The following is a 12215-nucleotide window of genomic DNA, read 5'->3' as shown; positions in this document are numbered from 1 at the left end:
CCCCAAGCCTAGGCGCCGGAGTCCTCTGACCGAAACCACGAGGTTTCCTTCGGTGGAGCCACTTGTGCGCGACCCAGGGTTGGGGTGGGGGGCGGAGGTGGTGCACCAGCCAGCTTATCTGGGTACCCCCTCCACTTCCTTCTGGCTTGTCTTCTTCCTCCCCTTTCGCGGTCCGGGCAGGTTGGAGGGGTCGGGAACGCCTCCCGCGCGAGCCCCGCCCCGCCCCGCCCTCCTCCCCGCCTCGCCCCGCCTCCGGCCCACAGGGCCAGGAAGGGCGGAAGGAACCGCCGGGGGCCATGGACGGGGCCGTGATGGAAGGGCCGCTGTTTTTGCAGAGCCAGCGTTTCGGTACCAAGGTAGTGTGGGTAGGGGCTGCCGAACCCCATCAGAGCTAGGGGTGGGCAGCTGAGCCTAGATGGAGGGAGGGGACCGGCAGCGGGTTGGAGCGCGGCGCCCCGAGCCGGAGAGCCTTGTGAATTTCCGGCTAAACTGCTTTGCACACACTCGGAAGAAGCGTCCGCCGGCCTCCGGGTTCGCCTCTCTGGCCCTGGGGGAGACGGAGCGGCATCCTCCTTGGGAAGCTTCGCCTGCCGTCGGGAAGCCTCCGACCTGAAATTGGCCCGCGCAGGTCCTTCCCTCCCCGTCGGGGCCCGGGCCGCTGGTGTTTGCCGGCTCCCTCCCCAGTGTCTCTCCGCTCTTTCCCCAGAGGTGGAGGAAGACCTGGGCGGTGCTCTACCCGGCCAGCCCCCACGGTGTCGCGCGGCTCGAGTTCTTTGACCACAAGGGGTCGAGCTCTGGAGGGGGCCGAGGGAGCTCGCGCCGCCTGGACTGCAAGGTGATCCGTCTGGCTGAGTGTGTGAGCGTGGCCCCCGTGGCCGTGGAGAGCCCCCCTGAGCCTGGCGCCGCAGCTTTCCGCCTGGACACCGCACAGCGTTCCCACCTGCTGGCGGCCGACGCGCCGTCCAGCGCCGCCTGGGTGCAAACGCTGTGCCGAAACGCCTTTCCGGTGAGGGGGCCGGGGCTGCCGGTGAGGGGCTGGGGCGAGCTGCACTGGGCCCAAGAGTCCATGCGGGGTGGGCGCAGCTACAGCGACAGAGGAACTGGGCTGGCTCAGACCCTGGGAACCGCGGTGAGGGAATTACAGTCTCCTTCATACTCTTTCTCTTTACCCCAGAAAGGCAGCTGGGCCCTGGCGCCTGCCGAGAACCCACCCAAGCTTTCTGCCCTGGAGATGCTGGAGAATTCACTGTATAGCCCCGCCTGGGAAGGTAGATGCCTGAAAAGCCCCAGCAGGGACGGCGTGGAAAGAAAGGGTGTCCTACAAGGGGAAGTAGAATGCTCCTGAGAGCTGGCTTTCAAGTGTATGCTTGGACAACCTGCTCCCTCCCCCCACCCCAGTCCTGGCCAGGTGCCAGTCTAACCGTGTATTCCTTCCAGGATCCCAGTTCTGGGTAACCGTGCAAAGGACTGAAGCCGCTGAGCGTTGTGGCCTGCATGGCTCCTATATGCTGAGAGTGGAGGCTGAGAGGCTGATTCTCCTGGGCGTGGGGGCCCAGAGTCAGATACAGGAACCACTCCTTTCCTGGCCTTACACTCTGTTGCGTCGCTATGGCCGAGACAAGGTGCAGTGCTGTTAGGAAGGACTGGCTCCCTGGGTTGGGCAGCTGTGGGAGGGGTGGGGCAGGACCCGGGAGGTGGGAAACTCTGCCTTTTGGATGACCCTTTCTTGCCTAGCCCATGGCCCCACCTCCCTTCCCAGGTGGTCTCTTCTTTGTCGGTCCCCTAACTAGTTCCAGCCCCGTGACTCACCTCCTCTGATGCCCCTGATGATGCGTTTCCCTCCACTCCCTCTTCAGGTCATGTTCTCTTTTGAGGCTGGCCGCCGCTGCCCCTCTGGCCCTGGAACCTTCACCTTCCAGACGGCACAGGGAAATGACATCTTTCAGGCAGTTGAGACTGCTATCCACCGACAGAAGGCCCAGGGGAAGGCCAGCCAGGGGCAGGATGTCCCCAGAGCTGATTCCCATGACGGAGAAATGGCAGAAGGGAAGGTGGCTCCCCCCCGGGGCCCCCAGGAGCTCGCGGGCAGCCCTCCAGCCCTGTATGCTGAACCCTTAGACTCCCTGCGCGTTCTTCCAGGCCCTTCCCAAGATTCCGTATACTCAGACCCCCTGGACAGCACCCCTGCTCAGGCGGGGGAGGGGTTACAGTTACAGTTAAAGAAACCTCTCTATTGGGACTTGTGTGAGCATGTGCAGCAGCAGCTGATAAAGGCCAAGTTGACAGACCCCAAAGAAGACCCCATCTATGATGAACCTGAGGGCCTGGCCCCAGCTGCTCTCCGGGGCCTTTATGATCTGCCTCAGGAGCCCAAGGATGCCTGGTGGTGCCAGGCTCGGGTGAAGGAGGAGGGCTATGAGCTCCCCTACAACCCTGCTACTGATGACTACGCCGTGCCACCCCCGCGGAGCACAAAGCCTTTCCCAGCTCCCAAGCCCCAGGGCCTGGCCTTCTCTGAATCCGGTGCTGCGGCTGGCAGTGGCAGCAAAGGCCATAGCTCAGACACTGCCCTGTACAGCCAGGTCCAGAAGAGTGGGGCCTCAGGTAGCTGGGACTGTGGGCTCTCTGGAGCAGGGACTGACAGGACTGGGGCCAAGTCAGAGGGCTCCACCTGAGAAGAAGGGCAAGGCTGGGGTTGCTGATAGGAGGACCACGGGGAGGCGGCACTGGGGAGCAAAGAAACCTGTTAGAACCAGCAGGAACCAGAGGGGTCTGCATGTAGAGACCAGGGTACACGGGGAGTCAAGGGAAGGATGATCTGTCCCAAGAGGTCATGGAAGTGGGACAGTTGGCAGGGGCTCAGGGGTTGGATCTGGGGGAGGCCAGCGCCTCTAAGTCATCCCCACCAAAGGAAGGGCTAGCTGCTGGAGCAGTGCTATAGAAAGGGGTGTTTGGTCAGACTAGGTACAGTGTGAGGGGCCTGTATGGAGGCTATAGGGAGGCACTGGGCTGTGTCTTGATCCTTCCCCCTGCGTTGTTCTTTGCCAGAGAGAGATTTTTTTAAAGTTGTATCCTCATTAAAGTCAGTTTGGGTTTAAGAGGTCTACGTGTGTGAGTAGTCACAGGGGACAGAGTGGCAGGCTGTGCTGGGTAGCTGTGGAGGGAATCGGGAGGAGAAGCAGGAAGGTGTTGGGGGCCACTGAAGGAGGAAAGGGCCTCGGGCAGGGGGGTCAAGCAGTGTGGTCGTTCAGAGCCTGGGTGGTCCAGTCAGGCCCACCTGGGCTTGACCCTATCCCTGTGACTCTGTGTGTAACATCTGTAACCCTCAGTTTCCCCCACTGCCCCTGTGCAAAATGGGGAAGCTTAATTACACGTACAACCTCACAGGGTTTTTATGAAAGGAGTTACATTTCTCAAGTACTTAATATGATTTCAAGTGCAGAGTAAGCATTGTATAAATGGTGGTTATCATTCTGTGGATGGAGAAAGCTGGTGGGCAGGTGTCAGGAGGGGAATAGGTCTTTTTCATGCCCCCCTCTCCCCTGTTCTCAGCTCTAGGATGCCTTCTCTCCCCTTTGTCTCACACACCGACACACGCACAAGCACACGCACGCGCGTGCGCACACTTTGCATGTAGGTACCAAGCATCAACCACGTATCTGTTTGGAGGCTGAAGGGAATTGCAGTGTGGTGGGTGTAGTGGGAGGGGCCTGGGCTTTGGAATGCGGTTCCGATTTCAATGCTGCTTGTTTTTCATGAACTCTGAAAACCGCATCCTTGTCTCCTGAGGTTCAGTTTCCTGATGGTGACCTGACTTCACCTACTTACACAGAGCTACAAGGAGAAAGTCGGGCCTGGGAATGCTCCTAGCAATGGTGGAGCCTTACTGGTTCTTTAATCTTCATTTGTGTGAACCGTATCAAGCAATCCAAAAGAAAAATGAGTCCCTGCTTGGCGAAGTTCAGTGTGTCTCTTCCCAGCCTGAAGAGTGGGGCAGTGGCAGCATGGACAGAGGAGGGAAGGCTTGTTTCCCATCAGCCACCTGGGGCTCACAGGGGCTCACGTGGGTAGGAGGCCCGTCTGTCCGCAGAAAGCCACTGTGTGAGCCTTGGCATGGATGTGCTCACACAGGGCAGCTGGGCTGTGGTGCTGGTGACTTAGGGCCCTGAGGAATACTCCTCGTCTGCCTCCTCCTCCTCCTCCTCCTCCTCCATGGAAGGCTGAAAGAAGACATCCGAGGAAGCTTTGCTGGCTGCTGGCATCTTGGGGGCTCTGCCAGGGGCGGGAGTCATAGGCAAAGGGGCCACTGTGGCTCGAGCTCGATTTGTTTGCAGTGGCCCAGCCTGCAAAGAAAGCGAGAAGAGCTTTCTGTGAAGACCAGACAGTCCCCGATCTTCTGTCCTGACTCCTTCATGTGTCCTGTGAGTGACAGCCTCAAGGCCCAGGGCAGTGGAGTCCCCTAGGCTCCAGCCTCCACAGTGCCTGTCTCCTGGCTAAGTGTCCTCCTCTGTTTGCTCGTCCACCAGCTAACTTGTGGTCGGTTCTGTTCCCACCTCTAGACTGACTGTACTTTGGAAACGTCTTTCTCTTGTAACTTCAGGTAAGACAAAGCAGGGGTTTTCCTATAGGCTCTGATATTGAGAAACAAGGAAAAGATTAATAAGGGCACAAAAGGAAGCCCAAATACTATAGAACATGGATTTCATAAAAATAAACACCCCCTGGGACTTTCCTGGTGGTCCAGCGGTAAAGAATCCGCCTTAGAATGCAGGGGACACAGGTTCAGTCCCTGGTCAGGGAACTAAGATCCCACATGCCGCAGGGCAACTAAGCCCGCGTGCCACAGTTACTGAGCTCGCACGCCTCAACCAGAGAGCCTGTGTGCTGCAAACTACAGAGCCCACGTTCTCCAGAGCCCACGCGCCACAACTAGAGAGAGAAAACCTACAGGCCACAACTAGAGAGAAGCCTGCCCGCCACAATGAAAGATCCCACGTGCCTCAGTGAAGATCCCGCATGCCACAACTAAGACCCAACACAGCCAAAAATAAATAAATAATAAAATAAATCTTAAAAAAACAAAAAGATAAATCCCCCCTTCAATTACTCTTCTCTCTCTGCTTGTCACTAGAGCCCTGTCTCTAAGCTCCTAACCTTGGCCAGCCTCCCTTTACTCATCTGTAAAATAAGCAGAACACTTACCTTGCGGGGAAGCTGTGAGGATTAAATGAGAAGAATAGGTGTGAGAGCACGTGTCACAGAACCTGGCAAGTGCCTGCTGCTCAGTAAATGCTCATTCCCCTTCCCTTGGGCATTTCTTTTCCCACCTTCCCTTAAGCCTTTTCTTTCCACAGAGGCTTGTGGTTGTAGTTCCAGTGCAGCCAGTTTGCTTAGTGGGACAATGGTCTGTTAAATGACTAATGATTTATCACAAACACTGCAATTAAGATACCTAAACATTATATGTAAATGCCCGAGCAAAAACAAAGCCCCCTTCCCGGGTAGGGGTGTAATTTTCTTTGTCTAGGGCGAAAGGCTGCTGTTTTTCTTCCTCCCCTGTATGCCGTCTTTCTGCCACAGGAGATCCAGGGAGGCTCCTCCCTTGGATGAGGGGAGCTGGGCACAGGGGAACAGGACTCTGGGATTCTGGGCGTAAAGCGCAGGGAGGGAAGTACCTTTCTCAGAGCCCGGCTCTCCCACCTTGGGTGGAGCAGGCCCTGAGGCTTGGCAAAGGTGCTGCTCAGGTGTGAGTACAGGTGGCTGCGAACCTGCAGGGGGTTGTAGGTGGGTTCTAGCTCCAGGTCATCCAGCATGCTCTGAGGAAGAGAGAGGAGGAGCCTCAGCTGGGGGTCTTGAGGCCATAGAACCCGAGATGTCAGGCAGAGACCTGAGTGTGAGAAGCTGGAGGAGGTATGATGGCTCAGGGCTTCACTGAAGGATGTGGAATAGATGCGTGTCCTGCAGGGGGTTCTGTCCCAGGTCTGAGTGCCTGTGAGGTAAGTGTCAGGCAAGGGTACCAGAAGTAGCAGCAACCTAGTGGTTAGGGACACTGAACACTCTGGCCCTGAGAACAATGTCACAGGATTCTGAGAGGGGCCAGAGTGCTATGAAGGTTACAAGGGATCCAGTGTGCGAAGCTGTGAGGGAGGGTGTGTCCCGGCTGCGGTGCTCAGTCTGCACAGCAAGTACACTGAGTTCTCGGCAGCCTTTGAGGTGAGTATAACCAGAGGACATGCCAGCAGAGCATTCCTGAGCAGTCAGGTTTTCCGGCCACAGCATCCTGTGCCAGGAACCACTGGCCCTGAAGTGAGACACTGAGTGAGCCATGGCCACTTGTGCCCACCTCTCTGCATCCCCGTGGCTGCCAAGCCAAGAGTACAATCCCAGGCTCTGTGCTCTCTGCACGTAAGTCAGCAACCTAGCAGCAATGATGTGGTTCCAGTTCTCTGTACCCAGAGGCCCCCCCTCCCCCACCTCAGCCTGGGAAGGCTGACAGAGGAAATCCAGAATCCAGATCCAAGATGAGAGGAGGGGGCAGGGAAAGTGGCCTTCAGAGCTGTTCCCTCCTTTGCATCAGTCTTATTTTACAGCTCTTCCTAGTCTCGGTGCCTACATTGGCTGTCTTTTCCTCTTTGTCTCAGACGCACACAAACACAGGTACACACACACGCACACACACATTGCAGAGCAAGCCCCGTGGGAATACACCGGCTCGCAGACGCTTACGTCCTTCTGTCTGGCCTCGGTTCCTTGCTTTCTTCTCTGCTCCTCTTGCCACACCCTCGGAACCACCTCTGCCTCCGCTCCCCTGTCCTTCCCTTCAGGGGCTCACTCCTTTCCCTCATCCCTTTCTTGAACTCTATTCTCTTTTCTCCGCTCTATATATCCCATGAGATCTGGGCTCACTTGCCTCCACAGTCTTACGGCTGTCATCAGGCACGTCCTCAGGTAGCAGGGGGAAAGGGCTGGGCAGCATCAGTTCCCGAGTGGCCACTGCCTTCACCAGCAGAGTGGGAGAGCGAGACGGCAGGATCACGTAGAAGGTGCTGGCGGGCTCTCTCAGTCTGTGTCCTTGGCTCAGGGGCTCCCCTTTGGCCAATAGCAGCCATTCTCTTTTCTGAAACAAAGACATACATAAACGCTGGTTCATCTTCAGTCTTTGGCGTGTTTGGAGGATTAGTCCCAATTGAGGCTTCCCCAAGTTCCTCTGGGGGCGTCAGGGCGGGCTGAGCCATTTCACCCTGGCCCTGGGGAGGGAGGGACTTTCTGCCTGAATCACCAGTGCCCCAGGGTACTACTCTTTTCCCCTGATTAGGGACATACACAAAGGGTTATCAATGCAGAGACAAGTTCAGAGATGAAGTAGGTGTTCACCTTACAGGGGGCTAATATATTACTCAATGATAAATGTGGAGTTTCAAGAACTGAAATCCTTAAAAACAGAGCCTTAAAACAGAGACTTCTGTGGGATGCTGTGAAAATTCAGGTCTCATTTTGAGGGTGATAAATTTTGCTTGTGATGCACAACTGGGGTTAGAGTGGGCTGATTGGGGAATGTCCCTGGAATGTCCAGAGAGGGCTTAAAAAGAAGGTGGTCAAAGTCACCTGGGAAGAGAGAGGAGGAGGAGAGATCAGGGAGAGGAAAGCTTTGGTACAAGGAGGTGGGTGGGGACAGGGCCCTTGATATCAACTCACGCCATCACAGGACAAAAAGAAGGGTCAAAATTCTGGGGGTGGCAACTCTTTGAGTGAAGGGTACTGCAGAACAGAGGGGTGACACTTTGTCATCTGCCATGGAGATTAAATAAGTTAGCATATGGGTAAGAAGAAGAGACAAGCAGACATATTACCAGATGTTCTGCATGTACCGTTTTAAACCAGGCATGGAAATGAGACAATTTTCTGTGGTAGTTTTTCAAGGAAAACCACAACTCCAGGAACCACGGAGTCGGGACTGTTACAATCATCTTTAAATCTTTAAATTGTGTTCTCTTCCTTGAGGTGATCATCATAACAGGTACATAACAGTCTCCTTGCTACATAAGATGAAAGAAAGCACACTAGCTCTACCCACTCTAACATATATGAAAAGTTGGAAGAAATAATACAAGGGGAAAGGCAAAAAGGAGAAAAAAGATTTTAAGGGGATAGAGGAATTATCAGTGTCTTGTGGAAGACAAGTGGAAAGTGACACAGTGAAGCAGTAAAAACCTGCTGTGGCATTAGAATTATACCCCAGAGCAAATGTGCTGGGGTGGGGGGTGGGGCTGGAGTTCTAGAAACTTCTTTTTTAAAAAAAATTCTTTTGTCTCCCTTTCCTCTTCCCCCCCCCACAATACACACTTTTTTAAAGTAAGGGGAATACCATGATGTCTCTCTAGCCCAGCCCCTGTAGACGTGACCCCAGGGCCTGCTGTTAAAACCACTGTAGAATTAAGAGGGGGAACTGTTGTAGTCGGGGGTCCGGGCTCGGAATCGGACTTGTGGGAAACCCTGGTCTGCTGTGCTGATGCCTGGTCTGTTGGTTCGCTTTGGGATCACCTTGATTTGTCTTCCTCTAAATAGGGAGTCATCTAAGGCCAGGGAAGCCCTCGCTGACTGTTTGTCTGAGAACCCTATATATGCAAACTCTTTGGGATGGCCACTAAATTTGTCACAGAGGATGGTAACGTGGTTGACTGAACCGCAGCCATGAAAGTGTGCCTCCAGCTCTTCCGCGGTTGCACCACAGTCCACTTTGCCAGCATAGGTGGAACGGGCGTCGGCCTCCATCTTCTCCTCAAGGGACATGGTCAGTGGGCCGGCATTGCTGGAGGTGGACTCATATTCATTTGCTTCTGTACTTCATTCTGCAGCTCCTTTAGCTTCTCAGCTTCTTCTTCCATCTCCCGACTCAAGCTTTGATTGCTTCCCGTTCCTTCTCTAGGACAACACATCAACCCTGCTGGGCCCCTTCTGGTGGTCGAGGCTGCATCACGTTATTCTCCGCAACCCCGCCCCGCCGGCCAGTCGGTCGCTGGCCCGCTTGCTCGCCCTCCTCTCACCCAGTTCTACACACGTTAAAGCAGTGTCATCATTCTGTACAGCACAGAACTCTGAGGGGGTCTGGTAAGTCAGGCAGGTGGTAGGTGCCTTCAGAAGTTCATGCTTTCTTAACATTTTGCTTATATCTGGAGATGTGCTGTCTTCCTGAAGAACAGATACAAAATGTATGGAAAGTCTACCTGATGCTTCCCAAGTCCATCAGACTGGAAATAAATGATATGGAAATCATGGTGTATGTGTGCATGGGGAGAATTTGCTCCTGCTCTGAGGACATGGCCTTTTTTTTTTAACATCTTTATTGGAGTATAATTGCTTTACAATGGTGTGTTAGTTTCTGCTGTATAACAAAGTGAATCAGCTATACACATACATATATCCCCATATCCCCTCCCTCTTGTGTCTCCCTCCCACCCTCCCTATCCCACCCCTCTAGGTGGACGCAAAGCACCGAGCTGATCTCCCTGTGCTATGCGGCTGCTTCCCACTAGCTATCTGTTTTACATCTGGTAGTGTATATATGTCCATGCCACTCTCTCACTTTGTCCCAGCTTACCCTTCCCCCTCCCTGTGTCCTCAGGTCCATTCTCTACATCTGTGTCTTTATTCCTATCCTGCCCTTGGGTTCTTCAGAACCTTTTTTTTTTTTTTTTTAGATTCCATATATATGTGTTAGCATACAGTATTTGTTTTTCTCTTTCTGACTTCCTTCACTCTGTATGACAGTCTCTAGGTCCACCCACCTCACTACTAATAACTCAATTTCATTTCTTTTTATGGTTGAGTAACATTCCATTGTATATATGTGCCACATCTTCTTTATCCATCCATCTGTCGATGGACACTTAGGTGGCTTCCATGTCCTGGCTATTGTAAATAGAGCTGCAATGAACATTGTGGTACATGACTCTTTTTGAATTATGGTTTTCTCAGGGTATATGGACATGGCCTTTTTAAGCCTGGAAGGGATGTTCTCTGGAAGGGATATTAGGAAATTGCAGGGCACTCCATTTCATTTGGCTCAAGTAACTTCCAATGTGGCTCAGGCTTTGAATTATTATCATTATTTTAATCTTCTTTTTTTCATGCTGTTTCATGAATTTGTTTGTAGATTAGTTTGTTTATTTTTTAAGAATTTATTGAATGCCTATTATGTCCCAAGCACTAGGCATGGGTATATAGAAATTCATTAGACATGTTCGTTGCCCTCTTAGAGCTTGTAATATAGTAAGCAGAAGGTTTGTAAACTAATGTTTGTCCAAGATTTAGGATGACCAACTGTTTCAGTTTGCCCATCTTTAGCACTGAAAGTCCTGTGTCCCAGAAAACACTTCAGTCCTGGGCAAACTGGGGCAGTTGGTTACCTTTCCAAGACTCCATGGAGAATAGAATATCTTGCCACGGTGGCAAGTCCCTGGGGGCTAAAACTATGGCAATATGACATTTCTTGCACCTCAGAGTTATGAAATAAATTCAAAACCACTACACCCTGGGATTACTAAGAAACTTTGAATGTGGCACACAAAAAAATTATGATCTTTAGAATTTGATTCTATTGACTTTGAGACAATAGCTAAGATTCTGTTAGAGAACTGTATGCAGAAATATGTGAGGTCTTTCAAAAGTAACTCCTGATGTGTGAACTATCAGAGGACTGGGAAGAGGCTGATTTGAAAGGATTTTACAGAATGCTTTAAAACTTCTGGGCTGATTTACAGAGAGGTTGATGGAAGGCTCTGGAAGGAAGACAGGCAAATGTACTTATTAGAGTTTGATAAAGATATTAATTTATCTGCATTTTCACTTTCCTGAGAAAGTGAGAGATAGGGAAATTGAACTTTAAGTCTTCTATTTTGACTTTGAATTTCTAACCTCTTCCTGGACAGTGATTACTTGAAGTCCAGGACCCAAGCTTGAACCAGGTCATGGGTTGACTTGTTTGTACAGGCATTGTACCTGTGATGGAAATGGTTAACTGACAAACCAGGTATCTGGGCTGAGAAAAGACAGTGGCATGGTGATGTCCCAGAAGACTAACCTTTGGAGTCCTCAAATTGAACAATGCTTAATGACTGTGGATGACTGCTGAGTACTTTAGAATATGTTTTTGCTAATTCTAAAAAAAGGAGCATGAGTTGGATGCTGAATTTACCAGAAGGCAGGTGAAAATGTGTCTATATTTATGTTGTGCTTAGGGACTTTGCTACAGAAGGTGCCAGGAAGTTTAGATTTTAGGAAGTGGGGATAGATTCTTATTAGAACAGGTGTGACAGGGACAGAATTGAATGCAATGTCATACTCCAAGCTCAGCCTGATTAAAGTCATCCTCCCCCACTTCTAACTACTAAAGCTGTGAAGGAAGGCGTGGCAGCCATTGTTGGTTTCCCGGCCACTGCTCCTCTCTCCCTTGCCCTCTCCCTTGTCTTTACCCATTTTTCAGTCTTTCAGTGACTGGTGTGGGGTGATATGTGACCCATACTTACATAATGAGACATCAGCAGAAGTTGCTGGGTGGGGCTTCTGGAAAAGCTCTGTAATACTCTGGCAGGCTGTTTGCCTCCGCACCCTACCCCTTCTTTCTCCCTAGGACAAGACTTGGTCTTAAGGTGCAGCAGCCATCTTGTGGCCATGAGGCAGCAGGCACAAGGATGAAAAGTACACCTGCTGTGGATGCTGCAGTGGGAAAATGGAAAAAGTCTGGGTCCTTGATGGTGTTGATCAACTGCGTCAGCCCCAGAATTGTCTGTCCCTGCACTTCTTGTTACATGAGAAAAATAAACTCTTAATTACTCAAAGTAGAGTTGGATTGGTTTTCTGTTAGTTACAGACAAATGGATCCTTTACAGATTTCAAAGAAAAGGAAGAGGATGTGGTTACTCACTTCTGGGTATATGGGGAAACAGGAGTAGAAGGGACAATTTTAATGGCACTGTCAGAAGGGCAGGCAGATGGGGGTTTATTATATCAGGTAAAAGCTCTAATCTCACCAAACCAGCGCTCCCTTGGTTTGCCATTAATATGATGATGTGGGACCAAATCCAACCATTAAAGAAGCGTTGACCAACTCCTGAGTGGGAGTGTTCCTGAGAGCAGGGGAGAGCAGGAGCACTCATTTTGTAGTGCTTGTGGGAAGAGAAACATTTTATTGTCACGATGCATCTAGGAAGAGAAGT

General features: G+C 51.8%; 3 protein-coding genes across 10 annotated transcripts in view; 1 reads left to right on the top strand and 2 right to left on the bottom strand.

Annotated features, from left to right (window-relative positions):
- The first annotated feature begins 40 nt into the window (after positions 1-40).
- On the top strand, positions 41-3098 carry DOK1 (docking protein 1). 2 transcript variants are annotated; one of them, XM_082643060.1, is made up of 5 exons: positions 41-356; positions 707-1006; positions 1175-1268; positions 1438-1622; positions 1857-3098. In XM_082643060.1, the coding sequence occupies exons 1-5, from the start codon at positions 297-299 to the stop codon at positions 2673-2675; spliced, it is 1458 nt and encodes a 485-aa protein (XP_082499186.1). In that variant the 5' UTR covers positions 41-296; the 3' UTR covers positions 2676-3098. The 2 variants fall into 2 exon arrangements, with proteins under 2 accessions (XP_082499186.1, XP_082499187.1); XM_082643061.1 differs by lacking the exon at positions 41-356 and having other exon boundaries at positions 870-1006; positions 1179-1268.
- Positions 3099-3176: 78 nt separating this feature from the next.
- M1AP (meiosis 1 associated protein) overlaps positions 3177-12215 on the bottom strand; it is a 95976-nt gene continuing 86937 nt past the window's right edge. For 4 of the 7 annotated variants that reach the window (XM_082643054.1, XM_082643057.1, XM_082643053.1 and 1 more), the window contains exons 8-11: positions 6911-7117; positions 5676-5816; positions 5203-5214; positions 3177-4343 (exon numbers count right to left, since the gene is read on the bottom strand). In XM_082643054.1, the coding sequence (XP_082499180.1) occupies positions 4158-4343; positions 5203-5214; positions 5676-5816; positions 6911-7117 (546 nt within the window). In that variant the 3' untranslated portion in view covers positions 3177-4157. Of the gene's footprint in view, positions 4632-5202; positions 5215-5675; positions 5817-6910; positions 7118-12215 lie in introns of all 7 variants that reach the window. The other 3 variants (XM_082643059.1, XM_082643055.1, XM_082643058.1) reach the window with 3 other exon arrangements.
- On the bottom strand, positions 8363-8912 carry LOC309815964 (polyadenylate-binding protein 2-like). Its single transcript, XM_082643062.1, has one exon. The coding sequence runs from the start codon at positions 8788-8790 to the stop codon at positions 8434-8436; it is 357 nt and encodes a 118-aa protein (XP_082499188.1). The 5' UTR covers positions 8791-8912; the 3' UTR covers positions 8363-8433.

Source organism: Mesoplodon mirus (assembly GCF_964341445.2).
Source record: "Mesoplodon mirus genome assembly, chromosome: 14".
In the NCBI taxonomy this organism is placed as follows: Eukaryota; Metazoa; Chordata; class Mammalia; order Artiodactyla; family Ziphiidae; genus Mesoplodon; species Mesoplodon mirus.
The sequence above is the reverse complement of the archived record's forward strand: the minus strand, read 5'-3'. Positions and strand labels throughout refer to the sequence as shown.

What these genes read in the sequence shown, in the direction of transcription:
- LOC309815964 (XM_082643062.1), bottom strand. Translation starts at nt 8,790, where the DNA reads ATGTCCCTTGAGGAGAAGATGGAGGCCGACGCCCGTTCCACCTATGCT.
- DOK1 (XM_082643060.1), top strand. Translation starts at nt 297, where the DNA reads ATGGACGGGGCCGTGATGGAAGGGCCGCTGTTTTTGCAGAGCCAGCGT. An exon ending in TGTGCCGAAACGCCTTTCCG is followed by an intron (nt 1,007 to 1,174) that starts GTGAGGGGGCCG and finishes TCTTTACCCCAG; the next exon opens with AAAGGCAGCTGGGCCCTGGC. An exon ending in GTCGCTATGGCCGAGACAAG is followed by an intron (nt 1,623 to 1,856) that starts GTGCAGTGCTGT and finishes CTCCCTCTTCAG; the next exon opens with GTCATGTTCTCTTTTGAGGC.